This window comes from Amphiura filiformis, chromosome 2 (assembly GCF_039555335.1).
Source record: "Amphiura filiformis chromosome 2, Afil_fr2py, whole genome shotgun sequence".
In the NCBI taxonomy this organism is placed as follows: Eukaryota; Metazoa; Echinodermata; class Ophiuroidea; order Amphilepidida; family Amphiuridae; genus Amphiura; species Amphiura filiformis.
Window position 1 is genome coordinate 47,871,294 of NC_092629.1, and position 23,318 is coordinate 47,894,611.

The following is a 23,318-nucleotide window of genomic DNA, read 5'->3' on the forward strand; positions in this document are numbered from 1 at the left end:
TGTAAGCTTGGCTTTACAAGTTGAATTAAGTATTTTCAGGCAGCGGCTAAACATGCAGTTTTATTCTGTAGTTTTATGGCTCCTATCAACAGAGAAATCATCATATAAGTTTTTGTAAGGCTGAGTAGCAATGATTAACTTACATTCCTCGTGAAATAATCATGTGAATTATACGATCTTTCGTTGTTGAAAGGGATTCAATCATGTTTCACCGTTGTTCATCACCGCTTAAAAACTCACAAAGTATACCACGCAGACGACGCGGCCGCATCGTTGTTCAACGGTGATGAACAACGGTGAAACATGATTGAATCCCTAAATGCAAAGTAGTTTGTATTGTGTCTCTTAAAAATAGTCCTACATAATTGAATAATTAGACACACTTGATTAAAACATAGGACACTGGAATAATCAACCTTCGGGGTCTCGCCCAATTTTCGAGCGACTAACATGCTGAGCATATCTCAAAAAGGCACCGATTATTTCTGATAATGATCTCTTTCTCACCCTATTATTATTATTATTATTATTATTTCCTATTTCTTTTTCAGGAAAGGTAGGCAATTGGAAAGACAAGATAACAGGGGATCTGAATGCATTGTTCGACGAGGTCTACGAAGAGAAGATGGCTGGCTCCGCAATAGACTTTGAATTTGAAATCTAATCATGAAGCAAGAGCAATAGTAAAAACACCAACATGATGACGTTCATTTTTGTTTTTACAACGAACGCACTAATCAAGACCCCTCCATATTCCGATGTGTAAGTTGTGGAATTGTTGATACATGGCCGTTGACCCCTAAACTTAAGGGTATAGATATTTTAACATGCCCTGAAGTCGTAAGCATCATTCGTGTTATATTTAAGCTCGATTTTAAAATTTGACCTTTGACCCCTAAACTTTGACCTTTGGGGCCATAAATATTTTCAACATGTTTAGAATGTCGTAAGGATTATTCCTGTTGAATTTGAGCTCGAGTGGACCAATAATAACAATTTACCGTTGACCCGTAAACTTTAACCTTTGTGGTCATAAATATATTTTTCATATTCAGGATGTCATAAGGATCATTTCTGTGCAAGCGGCATCAGCATAATATATTACATGTAGCAGATATGAATTTTTAAAGATTTTTAGATTTGTTCATTTGATTTGATTTGATTTGATTATTTATACTATTATTGTTTTATACAACATGCATCTGTGTACTTTCCAACTATAAAAAGTTGTTCTTGGTTAGTTCTGTCAGTTTATCCTCGTGTGTAGCTTATAATCAACGTCAAGTCTTTATACTGATTCAAATTTTCATAACTTTATATGTTTACCAAGGGGTATAATAACAGGAAGCATATAAATACATTAGCATAAAAATGACTAATTTGTAGCATTGTATACATGAATAGATTTAAAAAAAAATAGAATACAATATTTAATATAAATAAAATAATAATTAAGATCAAAATCAAAATATTATTATAAATCAAATCGAACTTATACCGTAAACATTTTAAATTCATTAAATTAATTCTTATTCTAATACTCCACACTGTAGTACCTCAACATTTGTGGTAAATTAATTTGTTGAATGCCCTGGGTAACTCCATGGATAGGGGATATTTCCAGCTCCCTGTAAATACCAGATTTGTGTACAAATCTGACATGACTGAGATATTGTGGTTGAAAAATCTGTTTTTATGTGAACTTTTACCCCAAAATGTCAAATATTAAAGAAGCCATAACGTCAAAAGAAAATAGACTGCAACCGCAATGTTTACTCTGAATAATGGAGAGCATTGGAATATTTTAAAGTATTTCAGCAACCACATTTCCCGCCATTTTTAGTCGATTTTGATGGCAAGACTGCCAAAAACGATCATTTGAATTTCGATTTTCAAGAGGTCATAAGTCAAAAACCTTTGGCTTTAGAAAGTTGTCATGCTTGACTTTGTTGACATACACATTCATTTCAATGCATCGGTATACTTTTTCTTTAAATATTTTTTTTAATTTAAAACAATTCCATATTTAAGTTTGAGGTGATATGTACTGAACCTAAATACCAATAAGTGTTGATCAGAATTGAAATGCACTTGTAATGCACAAATTTTGAATATGGCAGGAGCTTTGAAAAATGGCTCTAAAAAGTGGTACGCACTCACAAAATGTGAATGGCCACTGGGGCCAAGTGTTATAAACTTACTGTACAAAATTAACAGGGTGAGTACATTGGACAACCAGTAATTCGCACAGTTGTTTTTGTACCATAAGTTTATGACATTTGACTCCAGTGGGGGACATTCAAACTTACTGAGTACGTACCACTTTTAAGAGCCATTTTTAAGCTCCTCCCATTTGCAAAAAAAAAATGGTACATTGCAAGTGCAAATGCCAATTGCTGATGAGGTTTAGGAAATATCACCTCAAACCCCAATAAATTTGACAATAACAGAACAATGTTGCATAAAGTCCGAAATTGTGTCCCCCCCCCCCCTAGCTCAAATTCAGCCTCTTTTCAAACCGCCATTTTAGGCAAATGCACTGCATTATGAACACCATAATAAATAATAAATAATAAATACTGAACTTATAACGCGCACACATTTCCAAGGGATGCGAGGCGCGAGAAGAAGACAGAAGGAAGGGAAACATCATATTTGGGGGAAGAGATGAGTTTTAAGGAGACTTTTAAAAGTCCCAGTGCTATGGGCCATTCTGATGACTATTGGCAGCTTATTCCAAAGACTGGGGCCAGCCACAGAAAAGGCAGTATCCCCAGCCAGTTTGAAGGTTCTGGGGATAACAAGCGAGTTACCAGCCGATCGGAGATAGTATGAGGACTGGCGGATATGGAGCAATGAAGAGAGGTATTCAGGAGAATCCAGATTGACACATTTGTAAGTGTGGACAAGCGTACGAAATTTAATTCGTTCAGCCACAGGAAGCCAGTGAAGCTGAGCAAGTAATGGGGATGTGGAAGTGAATCTGGGCTTCTGGAAGATGAGGCGGGCAGATTTGTTCTGGATACCCTGCAGACGTTGAATGTTTTTCTGAGGGATGCCATTAAGGAGGGAGGAACAGTAATCTATCCTAGACAATATAAGGCCCGCACAATGCTATTACACGTGTTGAAGTCAATGAAACGTCTTATCCTGCCAAGATTCCGTAGTTGCCAATTAAGGGACCTACAAAGCTGAGTGACATGGTCGGACATCTTCAAGTCACCATCAAATACAACGCCAAGATTTTTTATTGAGGCGGAGGGTTTGATAACATGCTCATCGAGGTGAAGAGTGTAAAACTTCACCAATTCATAATGAGTAGCAGAGGCGGCAATGAAATATTCAGTTTTTGCCATATTGAGCTTGAGCTTGTTACTCTGAAGCCACACCCTCAACTCATTGATGCAATTAATGAGTTTAAAGAGGGCACAAGCCGCATCACCAGGTATAGCAGGATCAAAGACGCCGAACAACTGAACATCATCCGCATAAAAATGGAATTTAACATCATGGTGACGAATGATCTGACCCATAGGAATAGTGTAATAACAGAAAGCCTGTGGCCCGAGAACAGACCCTTGGGGTACACCATGTTTGAGAAGAGCAGTCTCGGAAAACGTGCCCTTAAAAAAAACCTGACTAGTTCTGTTGGTCAGGTAGGTCTTGAAAAATTCAAGGCAGTGTCAGTGAGACCAAATTCTTGACTCAACCGCCGCAATAGAATACCATGATCAACTGTATCAAATGCGGCGGTCAAGTCAAGTAACACAACAAAGACAGCTTTCCGGCCATCAACAGCTCTCATTATTTGATCGTGAACATGTAGGAGGGCTGTCTCAGTGCTATGACCTGTCCGGTAGGCCGATTGGAGTGGCTCGGACAGGTCATGGCTGTTGACATGGTACGATACCTGAGCAGAGACAGCTTTCTCTATGAGTTACCCCAAAAAGGGCAAGTTAGAGACGGGACGGTAATTAGATAACTGTTGATTGTCAAGGGATGGTTTCTTTAACACAGGCGTGATAACAGCTTTTCTTAGGTGAGAAGGAAAAATACCAGTGGTTAAGGATGAATTAACGATCTTCACGAGCACAGGTAGGAGCAAAGTAAGATGTTGTTTTAATAGCCAAGTAGGCATAGGATCAGAGACACTAGTTTTGGATGGACATTTCATTATTAATTGATGAAGATCATCATCAGACAGTGCACGGAAAGTAGAGAGAGAAGGAACAGAGACACTTTGATCAGATCTAACAACAATATCTTGGCAGCTGCTACAACTGTCAAGATCAACCTTACAAGAACATGAACTCTTACTGTCAACATCTTTACGTATTTTGTCAACTTTGTTCACAAAGAAATTTCCAAAACTATTTGCCAACCTAACAGGATCACTACAATCAGGTAGAGAGCACTGGCTCTTATTAAGTAAAGTATTGACTGTTTTGAACATGTCCTTAGTATTACAGTTCAACAGAGTCTCCTTAAAATATAATTTCTTCTCAGTGGCAATGACATCAGCAACCTTCCGCTGAGATGAGATGTACGCCTGGCGGTCAGTGTCACTGCGCGACTTTCTCCAACGCCTTTCACAACGCCGTTTGTACTGCCTGGCATCTTGGACAGACTTGTTGAACCATCTAGGTTGACTACGAACAGAACGTGTCCTACATGTAATTGGTGCATGAGAGTCAAGGACATCTTGGCAACCAGTATTATAGGCATAAACCAGAGAGTCTAAATCATCATACTCCGAAGCAATGATAGAATCCATCTTAGCTGAAAGATCATCAGAGAACAACTTTATGTCCATATCGCGAAAGTTCCTAAATGAATATGATATTTTGTGAGCGGTGAGTTTTGGAAGGTCAACAGTAGCAGCGATCAAATAATGGTCAGAAACATGAAGAGGGTAGTTGGTGCACGCCTCAACAGTGATATCCTCTTTTCTGACAATTATCAGGTCCAATGTGTTTCCAGATTTATGTGTGGGACCACGGACGACCTGGTGAAAGTTCGCAGATGTCAGAACTTCCAAAAAGGATTTAACTTCAGGCAACCAAGGTTTGTTCACGTGTATATTGAAGTCTCCAGCTACAATAGACCTTCCAGGCAGAAGGTCAACAGTACCTAAAAATTCTTCAAATTCACTAAGAAAGTCACCCTTACTGTTTGATGGTGACCTGTAAATAATGACCAGATTGACGTCATTGGAACGAATGAGAGCATGCTCAAAAGATGATGAAGCAGGAAGAAGATCGTCACAGTGCAGAAGTTTATATTGCTTTTTATGAACAACCGCAATTCCTCCACCACGCGAACCTCTAGAGCAGTTCAATCCATTGTACCCTGGAGGACACATTTCACCCAACTTAACATCATCATCAGGTTTCATCCAGCTCTCAGTCACAATCATTATGTCAAAGTCATGCTCAATGATGTTTTCACAAAGAATATCTGTTTTACTAGTTATCGACTGTGCATTCCACACACCAAGGCTCATGTCATTGTGCAATCGAGGAGACGAGGTATTCGAATTACATGCAACACAACTAGGTAGTGAAGGTATATCAGTCTTCACACTCTTTCCAGCTCGTGTACCCCTTCTTGTAGGTGGTTTGGACCGTAATCCAAGCTCCATAACAGTACTCCAAACATCTGTGGGAAGTTTGCAGCTATGACACATAGATGAATTAAGTTCAATTAATTGGGACCTTGTATAGCACACCATGTTGAGATTGTATTGTAGTTGATAGTCAATACAATATTGATTAGTATCCCACTTGAGTATACCTGGCCAAGCCAAGCCAAGCCAAGCCAAGGCCAGTAAACCAGTCAATCTTAGCAGGGATTTACTGCCTAGAGAAATAGGTACAACAGCCATCAGTTTTCAGTTCCACGGCACAAAAAACAATGATGAAATTCCCAAATTTGATGAAAAATTATGCAATCCAATGTCAACTGTGACGATCACAAATGTCCATAGCAGACAGCTACAGCAAAATAAATCACAGAAGTAGACTGGAGATGCAAAAAATTTAATGATGTTTCAAGAGAAATGTTGAAAGGTGTGCTGCCAGTATGGCGCTCAAGATCCATAATTATTATAAACTCACGGAAAGCACATTTTCTATCAAACTATTATTTTACACCATCTCCCGATACACCCCAATAAATATTAAGCCCGTGCGGTTTCCAGACGAGTCTTGGCACTTCTTGACAAAATACTAAATGTCAAGTCTGTACATATTTTTCATCTATAAGTCATGATTTACCTCATGATCTAATATAGAAAGTAGGATGCATAAATATTATATGCGAAGTATGTCAAAGGTCAAAGATCCGTTGGAGGTCAATTAAGTTAATTTACAGTCTTCATGCACTGCATACGTGATCACTTCGAAACATTCAATGTTACAAGCGAACAACCATTTGGAGAAACCATAGGGATCTATATAAATCTATGAAATAGAAATATACTTTAGAGAGTACCCATTTTAAGGACAATTCTTGCTTAGAAGAGTTAGAAGTTGCAAGTTCTTTATAAAATACCCTAGCGATCCATACCGAAGAACACGAACACGCAAAGCCTGTTAGCCCAATAAAAGAGAAGGCGGTCCCACCCAGACTCACAAGGTTAGATTTTTCCATTTAACATTGAAAAATGTAGAGAGTAGCTCAAACCCCTTTCCTCCCCATAATGCATTTTGTCTACGTCTGTAACACAAATTTGTATTGCTTTACTGCGTACCTCGTACATTAGACGACCTGTAGTGTTTCGATACATATCGTGTTCGACACGTTAAACCTTACCCTCACTGCCTTAATCCTAACCTTTTTGGAAGTCATAAGTAATGCGGTCTTTGTTGTGCACTGCGTGTCGAACAAGTTGAATGTCGAAGAAACGGAGGAATACGATTTCATCTTGCACTAAGTGTTTTCTATTATTCATTTTTTCCTTTATTGATCACGATCATTATACGCATAGTCCCATTAGCGGGATTGATGCTGGCTGCCATTATACATCTAGAATTGGTATGGATAGGTTGCTTTTCTGACAAATCATGAAACATCGTTCCGCTACGCCAAGTATTTTATCGGTATTGCTTACTTAAGTTTGCTTCCATTGGATGTACTTTTACTTTATGCCCATTATCAGAGGGTGATCAAATCCAAAACGTTGTTACAAATACTCTATAATCGAGATATGTGAGAACTAGAAAGAAGCAGGGACAGATAGAGAGAGAGAGAAATTCTTTGCTGAAGAGTTTGCCATAGTACTTCATGTGGAAACCTCATTTCCTGTTGTCGTGTGTATGGTACAAATGTAAAACTCTGAAAACTGGAACAAAACCAAGGAGATCGAGCAGAAAGAAAGGTTAACAGGTAAGTTTACTATCTGAATCTTTGCATGAAAAACAGCGGCTTTTTTCGACGGGAATAAGCAAACTATGATGCTAGAGGGACATAACATGAAAAACAGCGGCTTTCAATTCCCGGGCGGGATCACTTTTCCTCTTTCCTCCTTTAATCATTGCTCGACGGCGAAACTGATAAAATAATTATTCCCGTCGAAAAAAGCCGCTGTTTTTCATGTTATGTCCCTCTACAGTGAGGACGGCATTATTTATGCTTGTCAAAGCCCGAGCCACATCGGGATGACTTGCACGGAGGAAGTAGGGCTAAGTGACCGCTTATAGGTTGAATTCCCAGTCTGCCTAATCATGAAGCTCCCGTGGCCAAGTGGTTAAGGCGCTGGTCTCGTAAACCAGAGGTCCTGGGTTCAATTCCCGGGCGGGATCACTTTTCCTCTTTCCTCCTTTAATCATTGCTCGACGGCGAAACTGATAAAATTGCATCATAGTTTGCTTATTCCAGTCGAAAAAAGCCGCTGTTTTTCATGTTATGTCCCTCTACAGTGAGGACGGCATTATTTATGCTGGTCAAAGCCCGAGCCACATCGGGATGACTTGCACGGAGGAAGTAGGGCTAAGTGACCGCTTATAGGTTAAACTCCCAGTCTGCCTAATCATGAAGCTCCCGTGGCCAAGTGGTTAAGGCACTGGTCTCGTAAACCAGAGGTCCTGGGTTCAATTCCCGGGCGGGATCACTTTTCCTCTTCCCTCCTTTAATCATTGCTCGACGGCGAAACTGATAAAATTGCATCATAGTTTGCTTATTCCCGTCGAAAAAAGCCGCTGTTTTTCATGTTATGTCCCTGTACAGTGAGGACGGCATTATTTATGCTTGTCAAAGCCCGAGCCACATCGGGATGACTTGCACGGAGGAAGTAGGGCTAAGTGACCGCTTATAGATTGAACTCCCAGTCTGCCTAATCATGAAGCTCCCGTGGCCAAGTGGTTAAGGCGCTGGTCTCGTAAACCAGAGGTCCTGGGTTCAATTCCCGGGCGGGATCACTTTTCCTCTTTCCTCCTTTTAAACATTGCTCGACGGCGAAACTGATAAAATTGCATCATAGTAATCTGAATCTTTGTTTTGTTATAATTGCTAAATCGTACTCTAATAGTATCTTAGACCTCTTAATCCACCCCTCTAAACACATTTGAAGAATTTTAAGCGATCAAATGTGTGCAAAACGTTTCTACTCCGAGGGGGAGGGATAACTATAGCGTCCATCCCAACCCCCAGAATGACCAATAGAGCTGCATTTGCCGTAAAATTGTCAAAAACTGGATCCGCCCCTGAATGGCCGTGTGACTTCTCTAGTGTGTGAAAACGGAAAGCAGAGGGAAAAGGAAGTAAATGGAAGAAATAAAAGGAAAAAACCGATGGAAAAAGAGGAGGAAGAAAAATAGGCAAAAGGAAAATGAGGACAGACAAGTGACATAGTCACCTAACAGGAACAGATCGTCGGCCGTATCACATACTGACGTATTTGCAAAATACGCATTTCGAGAAAATCGAACTTGAAAATCTAGCGATTTTCATTTGCTGCATAATCTTGATTAAAATATTATTGTCGATTAAAACCAGGTTAACAGTAAATTCAAATATACCATATTTTCAATATAATTCACATATCACTATCAGAGCATAACTTATTCTGCAAAAAATCAATATTAGATAAAATACATTACTATGTGAAAAGGACGAATGTCAATTTCGCGCAAATACGTCAGTATGTGAAACAGTTGGGCAAATACGTCAGTATGTGAAAAGGACAAAACAGCAATTTGCCGTGCAAATGACACGAGTCGCGCAAATACGTAGCGCAAATACGTCAGTATGTGAAACGGCGAATTCTTCAAATTGCAGATATGATATACTGGGCTTGCGCAGTATGTGATCGGCAAATACGTCGTTATGTGATGCAGACATTTCAAGGTTTTGTAAATACGACATAATTAAATTAATTAATATCTTACTAATTAAGCCACTTTGGTGTGCACACACCAACAGTCATAACTTTAATATTTGAAATCATATTGTTTTGCAACTTGGTACATGTGTTGAGGAGGGTAAGAGCTGTGCAATCAATCAAAATTGAGTTCAGGTACTGTTCGGATAATAAAAACGACCTTCATGAATATTAATGAGCTTGAAGTTGAACAGAAAAAAATGAATTTTCAAATATAATCCACACTTTTACTGTAGCATACTCGCGAACGCGGGCGAGATTATGCGATACGCGAGAACGCGTAAAATTCGTCATGCTTGGAACCTGTGTGCGTATGCAAGCTTGGCTCTACTTGTTTCCCCCCAGCTCTGAATTAAGTATTTTCAGTCAGCGGCTAAACATGCAGTTTTATTCTGTAGTCTTATTGCTCATATCAACAGAGAAATCATCATATAAGTTTTTGTAAGGTTGAGTGGAATGATTAACTTACATTTCGTGAAATAATCATGTGAATTATACGATCTTTCCTCCGAGCTTTCCTCTGCCCTCGCAAAGTATACCACGCAGACGACGCAGCCGTATCGTTGTTCAACAGTGATGGACAACGGTGAAACATAATTGAATCCCTAAATGCAAATTAGTTTGTATTGTGTCTCTTAAAAATAGACCTACATGTACATAATTGAATAATTAGGCATACTTTATTAAAACATAGGACGAGGGAATAATCTTCCTTCGGGGTCTCGCCCAAGATCCGAGCGACTAACATGCTTATCATATCTCAACAAGACACCGAGTATTTCTGATAATGGTCTATTTCTCACCCATTACTTCTTTTGTAGGAAAGGTAGGCAATTGGAAAGACAAGATAACAGGTGATCTGAATGCATTGTTCGACGAGGTCTACGAAGAGAAGATGACTGGATCCGGAATAGACTTTGAATTTGTCATCTAATCATGAAGCAAGAGCAAGAGTAAAAACATCAACATGATGACGTCCATCTCACTTTATTTTATAACTAATGCACTATTAAAGACCTGTCATATCCCGATGTGTAAGCTGTGATGTAATTAAAAGACCTTGACCAATTCTGATGTCAGTATCAATACACGCAAATTCTATGTGTCCCATTCCCACAAATTGGAAGTAAAATGAAGCGAGTTACATCATTGTGGAATTGTTGATATATGGTACTGCAATGATTTACCTGAAGCAATGAACACAAGATATGGGGAATACAGTTATTACTAGACAGCGTTCATAGAACGCTACCTAGTCGGTGCCGGAATAACCCCTAAACTAATGGCTATAGATATTTTTAACATGCTCTGAATATCGTAAGCGTCATTCCTGTTGAATTTGAGCTCAATTGGTGTAATTTTAAAATTTAACATTTGACCCCTAAACTTTATCTAATGTTTATGTGGTATTTTTTATTTCGGGTCAATTGTCATTACGGGGTCACTTCCGGTCCGAAACAAAATTCCTTAAAAATTCCTCTTCTGGCACAAATAACATAGCAAAGTGATGCCACGTGCACACATGCATTGTCATTAGCAAATGTTTATGAGATGTTCTGAGATTTTTGGGGGTCAAAGGTCATTAAGGGGTCACAACACGGCTGTGTTTGTGGTTTTAGACAACGGCTATGTCTAGTTGTTAGTTCTGCCAGTTTTTTATCTTCGTGTATAGCCTGTAATCAACTTCAAGTTTTTATACTGATTCAAATTTTCATTTTACATGATGTGTAACAAAAGTTTTATAATGTACAGTAATTAATATATAACTTTGTATTAATGAGTAAATGTTCTTGAAAACACTTGAATATTTTAAATCTTTGAATAAAATATTTCAGCAAACACATTCCCCGCCATTTTCAGTCGGTTTTGATGGCAAGACTGCCAAAAAGATAATTTGAACTTCGATTTTCAAGATGTCATCAGTCAAAGTTTCAGAAAGTTGTTATAATTGACTTTTCATTCACTCCAATGAGTCGGTATACTTTTTATTCAAATATTCTGTTAAATTGTTTTTAAAAATCCATATTTGCCATGTATAATCAATTTTTATTGGTCAAAAATGAATAAATTCATCAAAATAATACATTTTACACAAAACATTGCATCAAGATATAAAAGGTGAGTTAACGAATATTGAATAAATATGTGACATGTATTCTCCACAGCAATTATGAAGTTCATAATTTATTTATTCACATTCAAAGGTATACCTGTTTTAATAAAAGACTCTAATAGATATGTTTAATCCGGCTGGCACCTTTGTCTAAAACTGTTCACGAAAATCTTAACTAGAGCAGATAGACCGATGTGGCCTCTATATTAGTAAGTTTAAAAAAAATTGCAGATGTTATAATACCTCTTGGGGGTCATCCAAATGTTGTTGTACGGGGATGTACCACGCACACACTTAACTTTCTTTATGCCTTCCTTTTTTCTATATATATATCTATATGCACGAATGGAAATACCCATCCGATCGTCTACCCAGGGTAAGGTTACCCAGGGTAACCTTACCCTGGGTAGACTCTATATTACTTTTTAAAAATCTGGAAATATATCCGTGTGCTGTTACTAACCATGCTAACACATACAGGGTATGACGTATGACTTCTTGCCAACGTGTAATGTCTATGACAATTATACGCCTATGAACAGTATACATCTTTTGCAGTGTCAACCCAGGGTGACCGTTGAAGACATATTGTCAACTTCAGGTAGTTAGTTTAGAGTGCTGGTCAACCTGGGGTAGTCACGATGTACACTTTAATACACATATACTATTTATGTGAACTTGAAAGATGAACATAGTTGAAATGCTACATTGGGAAATTTCGATATGTGCAATTTAGGCGCTCAATATTATTGTCAAAAATGTTACAGGTATTTTACTCAACTTTCTATTACGTGGTACTGGTATATATATAGTTTATTCTTCCTTTATCTTTTTAGTTTCTTTATCTTTTTAACATTCCAAACCCCGGCCAAACCCCATCTCGTCTCACTCTTCATTTTGAACTTACACGTACGTGTTATCATGGTTATGGATTAATAAAACTGTACATATTAAATTGTAAATACCAACTTGGATTACCGGTACATGTACCACGGCCATTTCCACGCTACGGACGTTCCGTGCTGTGTAAACACTGGGAATGCTGCATAATGTCATACCACTGTGGTCATACTCATGAACTGGCCATGCTGTTCGGGGGTTCCCACACAAATACCACCAAACATTAATGCTTTGACCCGGTGCTGCATTGCAACCAACGGGCGTGTCACGCTGCATGCATCAATGATGATATTGTACTTGTATGTTCTTTTAATACTCAGACCCCAGTCCCATCATTTGCATACCGGTATTACTTAGAGGCCAATTGATGTTCTAATTGACATGTTCGTTATTTTATGTGCAAACTTGAAAGAAGATGTAGGCCTGCGCACACTGTACATATGTCCTTATTTAACGGGAATTTAATGTATAAGAACAGCTCTAGGATGTACATACATCGTAACTCTATATCAAAGTCCCTATCACATTGTCTACCCAGGGTAAGGTTACCCGGGTAACCTTACCCTGGGTAGACGATCGGATGGGTATTTCCATTCGTGCATATAGCACATATATATTTTGTTACGAGCCGTACTTGACTCAAGGCCAAAATCACCTTTTACCCGAACTCACACGAATGCACAACACAAATACACTGTTCGTTTAAGATAACAAAATCTAAGTCTTTAATTGAAAGCAAGTTTCGTTTGGTACAATATAATGACTAAAAATGCACATATACATTAATCAAATATAATCACTCTTTATCTATTTTGTACTTAGCCAGCATTCTTCTTCTTGGTGATCATAAAGTTCTTGTAATGTTCTGGACGACTGATGTAATATATCCCTATTCACTTGTCCTGCGACAATCAGCGAAGTCCTTTGTACACTTGCATTGATAACTCCTTGCGTATAAAATCCTTACACGAAAATGGTGTTCTCCAAACACGTTTACAACTCCTTGCGCAATTCTCCTATACTAAACTCCTTGCGCCGTCCTCCTATGCTAAACTCCTTGCGCCGTTCTCCTATGCTAAACTCCTTGCGCAGTTCTCCAAATTTAACTCCTTGCGCTGCTTTCTCCAAACTTGGTGCTATTTCCACCTTTCACACAATATCTTCAGGAAGCAGGACTGCGATGCAGTTGTCCCCACTTATTTTGACAGTTGCGTTGAATCAAAATACCAGACTTCAGCAAGTCGACAGAAGAATATATTTCCTTTCTTGGAAGAATAACGTTCTTTGACGTATTCTAGATCTTCTCCGACAACACTGGTAAATAGTAGCACTTTGACTACATAAAATATTTCTGGTTTGTAATTTCCTTTCTTTCAAGGAATTGGACTGTAAGCATAGCCCAGATCAACACTATCAACTGTGTCAATAATTGTGTTTACATTTCTTATATATCAAGCATGGGAAAAACCCATTCTATTATGGGCCATTTACTACCTTCACATTATGCTCAATCTGGGAAATTCCAAAGTCTTAATTATAACATAAACCTTTCACATGACATCACTTCCTGAGGGGAAATCCCATTACATCACTTCCTGAGGGGAATCCATATATGATGTCATCTCTTTACAATCTGAAGGGGGTTTCCAAATATTCCAAATTAGATATGATTCAACTTGTTTTGCTCAATTTGAGAGGGAATTCCCTAAAATGTCATCACTCATGTAACTTTGTAAACAAAGATAAATCATCAAATTAAATTACTCAGGGCACATCACACCCTCCCCCTTAAAAGAAGAAAGTTTGAATGTAATGAAAACTTTCTTAAATGTTTTCTTCTGTTACATCAACTTCAACATAATATTAACTTCGAGTGCTTAACTCAACATACACAGTGACTACTTGTCATACAAGTTCCTTCTTAAAGGAATTTTTGTTTGTCAGTTTTTATGCAATTCTGGACAAGGCATCAGCCATTACATTGTCTTTTCCCTTAATATGTTGATGTCCAGATTGTACTCTTGCAAGGTCAAACTCCACCTCACCAGTCTTTGGTTTTTGTTCTTCATCCTGTTGATGAAGGTGAGGGATTGTGATCTGTGAAAACAAGCACAGGGTATACTGTGGTACCCAAATACACATCAAAATGTAGCAGTGCTAATAGCAATGCTAGACACTCCTTCTCAATTGTGGAGTAATTTCTCTGGTGCTTGTTGAATTTCCTTGAAAAGTAACAAATGGGGTGATCTATTTGATCTTCACCCTCTTGCATCACAACACCTCCACAGCCTATGTCACTGGCATCAACAGTCAACTTAAACTGCTTCTGAAAATCAGGTGCAGTAAGTACTGGTGAACTCATGAGTATAGATTTGACTTTGTGAAAAGCATTTTCACACTGTTCTGACCAAATGAATTTTGCATCTTTCTTCAACAAATCAGTCAAAGGACTTGCTATCTCTGAAAAGTTTGGACAGAACTTTCTATAATAGCCAACCATTCCTAGAAATCTCATGAGTGCCTTCTTGTTTACAGGTGTGGGGTATTGCTCAATTGCTTCAACTTTGGCTTTGATAGGTTTCACCTGACCTTGACCTACAACATATCCCAAGTATGTGACTGTGGCATGGCAAAACTCACTTTTTACCAGATTGACTGTTAACTGTACTTCAGACAGCTTCTTAAACAATTGATGGAGTTGTTCCATGTGTTGTTCCCAAGTTTGACTGTAAACAATCAAATCATCTACATACGCTTCACATCCCTCTATGTCTGCCACAATTTGATTTAAAAAAAAAAAAAAAATTTACCATTCTCTGAAATGTTGCAGGTGCGTTTTTCAACCCAAATGGCATAACTTTGTATTGGTAAAGACCAAATGGTGTACAAAAGGCAGAAATCTCTTTGGCACGGTCTGTGAGTGGAACCTGCCAGTACCCTTTCAAAAGATCAAATTTGCTAACAAATTTTGCATTTCTCAATTTTGTCAATGCAATCATCAATTCTTGGAATTGGGTATGAGTCTGTCTTTGAATGAACATTTGCAGCTCTCATGTCTGCGACCAATCGGTATGAACCATCAGGCTTGGAAACAAGAATGCATGGTGAACTTAGTACATGTGTTGAGGAGGGTAAGAGCTGTGCAACCAATTACAATTGAGTTCAGGTACTGTTCGGATAATGAGAACGACCTTCATGAATATTAATGAGCTTGAAGTTGAACAGAAAAAATAAATTTTCAAATATAATCCACACTTTTACTGTAGCGTATTCACGAACGCGGGCAAGACTACGTGAGAACGCGTAAAATTCGTCATGCCTGGAACATGTGTGCGTATGCAAGCTTGGCTCTACTTGTCTCCCCCAGCTCAGAATTAAGTATTTTCAGGCAACGGCTAAACATGCAGTTTTATTCTGTAGTTTTATTGCTCATATCAACAGAGAAATCATCATATAAGTTTTTGTAAGGCTGAGTGGAATGATTAACTTACATTCCTTGTGAAATAATCATGTGAATTATACGATCTTTTGTTGTTGAAAGGGATTCAATCATGTTTCACCATTGTTCATCACCGCTTAACAACTCGCGTCCGGCGCGTCTGCGTGGAAGACGCGGTCGCATCGTTGTTCAACGGTGATGAACAACGGTGAAACATGCTTGTCGAGCAAGTTCTATGTCGAACAAACGGATGAATACGATTTCATCTTGCACTAAGATTGAAATTCAGATTTCTCCTGTATGATCAGGATAATTATACCAAGCATAATCCCATTAGCGGGGTTGATGCTGGCTCCCATTATACATCTAGAATTGGTCTGCACATGTTGCTGGTCTGACAACATAACGTTCTGACACGCTACCTATTTCATTGGTTTTGCTTATTCAATTTGCTTCAATTGGATGCTGAACGTTGATTTTATGCCCAATATCAGAGGGTGATCAAATCCAAAACGTTGTCGTAAATAAATCGTTGTTGAACCCCTAAATGCAAATTAGTTTGTATTGTGTCTCTTAAAAATAGACCTAAATGATTGAATAATTAGGCACACTTGATTAAAACATAGGACAGAGAAATAATATACCTTCGGGGTCTCGCCCAAGTTTCGAGCGACTAACATGCTGATCATATCTCAAAAAGGCACCAATTATTTCGGATAATGATCTGTTTCTCACCCTTTACTTCTTTTATAGGAAAGGTAGGCAATTGGAAAGACAAGATAACAGGGGATCTGAATGCATTGTTCGACGAGGTCTACGAAGAGAAGATGAGTGGATCCGGAATAAACTTTGAATTTGAAATCTAATCATGAAGCATGAGCAAGAGTAAAAACATCAACATGATGACGTCCATCTCTTTTTGTTTTTACAACGAACCCACTATTCAAGACCCCTTCTATTATATTCCGATGTGTAAGCTGTGATTGTAGTTAAAAGACCTTGACCAATTCTGATCCCAGTATCAATTCGCCAGCGAAGTGTTACGTGTAATCTGATTATCACGTAACCACTTCGCTGGCGAATACACACAAGTTCTGCGTATCCCATTCCCATAAATTGAAAGTAAAATGAAGCGAGTAACGTTACATCATTGTGGAATTGTTGATACATGGTACTGCACTGATTTACCTGAAACAGGGATCACAAGATGTGGGAAATACCGTTATAACTAGACAGTGTACCGCGGATGCCGGAAATGACCTCTAAATGACCGTTGACCCCTAAACTTAGATATTTTTACATACATGCTCTAAATGTCGTAAGCATCATTCCTGTTATATTTAAGCTCGATTTCCAAATTTGACCTTTGACCTCCTAAACTTTGACCTTTGGGGCCATAAATATTTTCAACATGTTTAGAATGTTGTAAGGATTATTCCTGTTGAATTTGAGCTCGATTGGATAATCAAATTTTACCGTTGACCCATAAACTTTAACCTTTGGGGTCATAAATATATTTTTCATATTCAGGAGGTCATAAGGATCATTTCTGTGCAAGTGGCATCAGCATAATTAAGTTACATGTAGCAGATATGAATTTTTGAAGATTTTTGTACCGGCCAGCCACTTATTAATTGCTTTGAGTTTGTTGTTGTTTCTAACTTTCTATTAGATAGTTTATGACTAAAACAGAAAATATTGTCAAAAAATGATCAAGTTGCCATAGCAAATAGAAATAAAAGTTCCTTTAAAAAAGGAATGGGGCGCCCAATGTGAGCTTGGACGTGATATGGTGAATTCCATGGTGTGTAGATTTGGTATTATAATGATTTTTCTAGGGAAGAGTAGAAGATGATCAAATGCAAGAGAAATGTGTTTGATTAGGGAAGGTGTATGACAGGACTGTTTTGGATGAAATAAATGGGAATGAAGCTTTCGTGTCAATTTGCGATTATGTGGGGTGGGGGAGTTCTGTTTGGGGGCCTATTGTAGTGAGGATATTGCTTTGGATATTGAATATTGTTGAATTTCGTTATGCAGGGATATATGATGAATAGTATAGAAGACACAAATAAGCAAGCTCCCCCTGGCAAAATATGGGGGGGGGGGGGGTATCCCCCACCCGGGATCTACGCCTATGTTGACCAAAAGAAAACGTTAAATTTTTATAAATATATAACGTCTGTGATACATATACATCATCTACTTGCTAATACACTGAAAATCAAATAGAGATGAAGGATAAAAACAGTTACAGAACATTCATTCTTTATAAAAGTAGCTATGTTATACAATGTTTACAAGATAAGAACGTTAATGTTTTGTACATGAACGTAACGTCTTTGATACATAGTTGTTAACACACTGAAAATCTGACTAGAAATTTACAGTTTGATGATATCCAAAAGAATACTTAGCATTGAAGAATTAAAAAAAAATACAGAACTTTCATTTTTTTAACATACACGTAGCAATGATTAACAATGTTGAAAATACAAACGTAACGTTTTGTTCATAAACGTAACATCCTTTACACATCTATAAATCCTCTGTAACATCCTCGATACACTGAAAGTCTAAATAGAGATTCTACAATGTGATGATATCTAAAAAGATTCTTAGCATTAAAAAGTAACAAGAAATCGTCGGCCGCATCACATACTGACGTATTTGCAAAATACGCATTTCGAGAAAATCGAACTTGAAAATTTAGCGATTTTCATTTGCCTTATAATCTTGATTAAAATATTATTGTCGATTAAAACCAGGTTAACAGTAATGCAAATATACCATATTTTCAATATAATTCACTTATCACTATCAGAGCATAACTCATTCTGCAAAAAATCAATATTAAATAAAATACGTCACTATGTGAAAAGGACTAATGTCAATTTCGTCGTTCAAATGACAAATACGTCGCGCAAATACGTCAGTATGTGAAACAGTTGCGCAAATATGTCAGTATGTGAAAAGGACAAAACAGCAATTTTGCCGTGAAAAGACAGAGTCGCGCAAATACGTTGCGCAAATACGTCAGTATGTGAAACGGCAAAATCTTCAAATTGCAGATACGATATACTGGGCTTGCGCAGTATAGGTGATCGGCAAATACGTCGTTATGTGATGCGGACATTTCAAGGTTTTGTAAATACGACATAATTAAATTAATTAATATCTTACTAATTAATTAAGCCACTTTGAGGCATGGTTTTTGGTGAATATATAGATTTGAACATAACAAATTAATATACCAATTTTCTCAAAAATTTTAAAAATGTCGAATACGTCAGTATGTGATACGGCCGACGAAATGTCTTTAAAAAGACAACGCCATGGATGCAATTCATGTTTCACAATTTTACATTGACAAGTACTTGGAATGCTATTGCTAGTAATTTTTGTGTGTGTAGTACATGCACAGCTAACCGGGTGGGAAATATTGTTACCACCAATGAAATACTATAGGAAATTCTCAAGAATTTTTATGTTGAAAGCTAAATTGAAAAATGTGTGCTACATTTAATTTATACTTGTACAAACAAAGGGGTCAATGGAAATCACATCCACCGAGTTTCGCATCAAATAAGAATGTTTACTGCCGGTGATCATAACCAGCCATGACAATCCAAATATCTATTATCAGTAACTGCTAACATTGATACGACCTTGATGGTTTTAATGGTTAATTGTGATTACGTTATGACACGACATTGAACATTCTGACAATCCAAATATATACTTAGTCCACCTCAGATGACCTTTAACAATTTTGGCGCAGAATTGTGATCGACAATACTTAATTCACCTCGGATGACTTTGATCTGACATTCAACATTTTCGCGCTTACACCAATCATGACCATAACAATTTAACTCTTACAACTTCCTGTCAACTCTTTAATTTAAAACTCTAAATTTCTGTCTGTTTGCCTTTTCTGTCTTGTACCATTTAGTACACTACAGTTTTTTACAATTAAGATAAGCAAACATTGCTGGGTAGATAAAAGGATTAGTTACAAGCACATTAAATCAAAAGACTGCATGATTACTCAATCCAATCTTGCATTTTCTGAATGAATTGAAGTGTCAAATAATGTCCTAAAAACTTTATTTGTGAACGGATTTTCATCGTTGACAAAACAAAATGTATGTTTCATATATTAATTATTTCAATGAGAGCAGTTCCATTAACTTTCTTCCATAAATAATTACAGCGTATTATCTGTGTACAAAATAAGCGGTTTTTAAAGTGTATATTCCGATTTAATTAGCGTGCAATTATCATTATCAGTACTACCTGCTGATGCTACAAAAACATGGCCTTGCTCATGTTTACATTGTATAGTCAAAAAAGGCGTTTTACTGCCTCGTTATTGATCTTAGGCCAATAAAAAAAATGTTTGCTTGCCCTCAAATGAATTTTCAAAATTGGTTTCTTTTTTTATTACTAGCAAACTCTAGTGTTTGTATTATAGGCTCAAAATATGAAAAATCAGACAATTTTGGTGTCAAAATGAATCAACTAACATTACAAAACAACTAAAATGTTGAACACAAGTTCTAAAATACATTTTTTTACATCTTCAGAATGCATCATTTTGAAAAGAAAAAAAAAACTTTGCAGGAATTAGGGTCAGTATTCTTTTGTACAGTAAATAGAAAAAAACACCTTTTTTCTGATTTCCAAAATGTATAGGGCCGGTCGGTTGAGGGCAAGCAAACATCTTTTTTTTGCATTATGGTCAACTTGCACTGGGATCCACAACATGCGCATCTACCAGTACACGGTTCTTTAACCCCAATACATTTGTACATTCATTGCATGACTTTGAAACTTTGGGTACAAAAACTCATACTCTGGAACTTAGGTCAAATTTGCACTATGATTGTTTATTTGAGGTTATTGGACTATGCCATTGAGATTAGGCTATTGTGGTCCATAGTGTTGGTCACCGTCTATCGGGTTCTAAGAGGCGGTAAACTGGTTTAAGCCATACAAAGGTCTCGGTTTATTTGGTGTTTTTATAAGTCCATTAATTTTGTATTTTAAACAAAGAATTACGCACAAGATTTTATCCCGTGCATATGAGAAAACAATAATAAAATAAAATCCAAGCAAATTGTGGTTTTATTTCTAAGCTGGGCATACTTTTAGCAAAACAATTGCGAAGTAAATCTAGCAAGAGTGAAATTAGAAGCTTTTCACAAAGTCATGCCAATAAGGTGCCCCCTCCGTTGCGGGCGCCCCAATAACAAAATTGGTGTGTGAAGACACCACAAGTTTTGTGTTCATTGCTAAGGTAAAATAAGTATATATTTTAGGAACTTTCTTTCTGAAATGCAACTGACCTTATATGTAGGAAGCAATACCGGGTAATTTATACAATAAAGGTCACAACATGTCCACGAATGGCTTCAATTGGGCCGTCATTTCGCAAATTTGCGGCATTTTCGAACTGAAATTTTACACAATAATAGTGTAAAAATAGTCCACCAAATGGCTTTAATTAGGTCTTCATTTTGCAAAATTTTCTCACTTCTGATGGGTCACATCCCCCTCATACACTCCCTGCGTGCGCAACTTTATGGGTACATAATTATAAAGCAATACTGCATACAAATAAAGTCAAAACTTGTCCACAAATGGCTTCAGTTGGATGTCTTTTCGCAAAGTTTCTAACATCTAAGGGGGACACATCACCCCTCAGACACCCCCTGCGTCACCGGCCATTACCGGATGAGTACGATTTCATCTTGCACTAAGTGTTTTCTACTATTCAGATTTCTACTTTATGGCTAGACCAAGCATACTGTGCTGGCTCCCATTATACATCGAGAATTGCTCTGGACATGTTGCTTGTCTGACGAATCCTGAAATAACGTTCCGACACGCTACGCATATCATTGGTTTTGTTTGAGTATTTTGTTTACTTCCATTGGATGTAGAAATTTTTTTTAATTATCAGAAGGTCATCAAATCCCAAACGTTGTTGCAATACTCTATAATAGTTACTTCTTATGACAGAAATGGAAACGAGAAAGAATTAGCGGGGACAGCAATACAAATTCTTAGCTCAGTAGTTTCATTTCATGTTGTCGTGTTTATGGTACAAATGTAAAATTGTAAAACTGGGACAAACCCGAAGAGGTCGAGCAAGAACAAAAGTCGTTTCTGGTAAGTTTACTATCTTAATCCTTATTTTATTATAATTGATAAATCGTATTCACATAGTATTTAAATATAATATCATATGCGTTTCCAGGCTACAAATTTAAGGACAAATCACAAATATTATTCATAAAACTTATAAATGAATAATGAAATAATTTTCAATAAATTGATAAATTAATAAATATTAACAAGATAATTAAATTAATAAATAAAAACAAAATAATAAATCAATTGCGCATTTTGTTGTATTGGGAAAAGCGCCACTACCTCATTGGTCAAATACGAAACGCCTTTCGCTTAGCAATGGAGTAATAAATTCAACTTTTGGTGTAGGAAGGGCAGACCGTAGTGCATAGTACCATAAGTATATAATAGCCTAATTGTCATGATTGAGCTAACCCCAGCGAACACAAAACGTTTTCGACATCATTCGTAAAAAGGTCATAAAAGGTTGTCTGAAAACGTTTAAATGTCGGGTTTTATATAAAGGGTATATTAAGAGTATAAAACGGTTTCATAACCTTAAAAAATATTTTGTGATAATCTACTGCTCAGCAAACAAAAAATGTTTTACATAAAACGTTTAAATGTCGGGTTATATAAAGGGTATAAAAACGTTTTAATAACATTCCAAAAACATTCTTGAAAACTTGATACAAAACATTCTAAACAGAAAGTTATTTTGGGGTTGAAAAAATATTTTGCGAAAAATGTTTGCCCAAAATATTTGCAATAACGCTTTAAAAACGTTTTCATGTCATTTATATAACCCGACATTAAAATTTGCTGGGTTCAAATATTTTAACATAATATAATGTTATTTAAGTATTGACAAAAAATTGGCAAAAATGTTTGCAAAAATAGTTTACAATAACATTTTTTGAAAACATTTAAAAATATTGTTGTATAGTTTGTTTTCATACAAAACGTTTTAAAACGTTATCATGACCTTTATATAACCCGATATTTTAATGTTATTAAAACGTTTTTACCTAAACCAAAAGCCAAAATATAACTTATTTAAAACGTTTTTAAAACATTTTTGTGTTTGCTGGGAACGATATTATCGGATACATATCCCCCTTTGTGCTAATGTATGTTGACAATTATGGATGGGGTTTCAATCACACGCGTGCACGGTGACTGTTGTATTCATAAGCGACATAAATATGGTTTGTTTGTTTTTATGACATATTAGCGAAGATGATGGAAATGATTCGGTAATAAATATAAATTTTTGATTATTTACCATAAAATGTATATTACATTGCAAATTTCAAAAAATCAAAATTATTTGATATCAGAAGGACATT

The 23,318-nt window shown here is 36.9% G+C and overlaps 1 protein-coding gene and 3 non-coding genes across 4 annotated transcripts; 3 read left to right on the top strand and 1 right to left on the bottom strand.

The window, feature by feature from the left end:
- Positions 1–2,929: 2,929 nt before the first annotated feature.
- On the bottom strand, positions 2,930–5,884 carry LOC140141133 (uncharacterized). The gene is made up of 2 exons (XM_072162932.1): positions 4,318–5,884; positions 2,930–3,048 (listed from the first exon to the last, which is right to left on the bottom strand). Exons 1-2 carry the CDS (start codon positions 5,882–5,884, stop codon positions 2,930–2,932), a joined length of 1,686 nt encoding a protein of 561 aa, XP_072019033.1.
- Positions 5,885–7,729: 1,845 nt separating this feature from the next.
- Positions 7,730–7,803, top strand: Trnat-cgu (transfer RNA threonine (anticodon CGU)). Its single transcript has one exon. It is a non-coding gene; the product is annotated as a tRNA-Thr (tRNA).
- Positions 7,804–8,036: 233 nt separating this feature from the next.
- Trnat-cgu (transfer RNA threonine (anticodon CGU)) lies at positions 8,037–8,110 on the top strand. The gene has a single exon. It is a non-coding gene; the product is annotated as a tRNA-Thr (tRNA).
- Positions 8,111–8,343: 233 nt separating this feature from the next.
- Positions 8,344–8,417, top strand: Trnat-cgu (transfer RNA threonine (anticodon CGU)). Its single transcript has one exon. It is a non-coding gene; the product is annotated as a tRNA-Thr (tRNA).
- Positions 8,418–23,318: the final 14,901 nt, after the last annotated feature.

What these genes read in the sequence shown, in the direction of transcription:
- LOC140141133 (XM_072162932.1), bottom strand. Translation starts at nt 5,884, where the DNA reads ATGGCTGTTGTACCTATTTCTCTAGGCAGTAAATCCCTGCTAAGATTG. An exon ending in AATACGTAAAGATGTTGACA is followed by an intron (nt 3,049 to 4,317) that starts GTAAGAGTTCAT and finishes GGCATCCCTCAG; the next exon opens with AAAAACATTCAACGTCTGCA.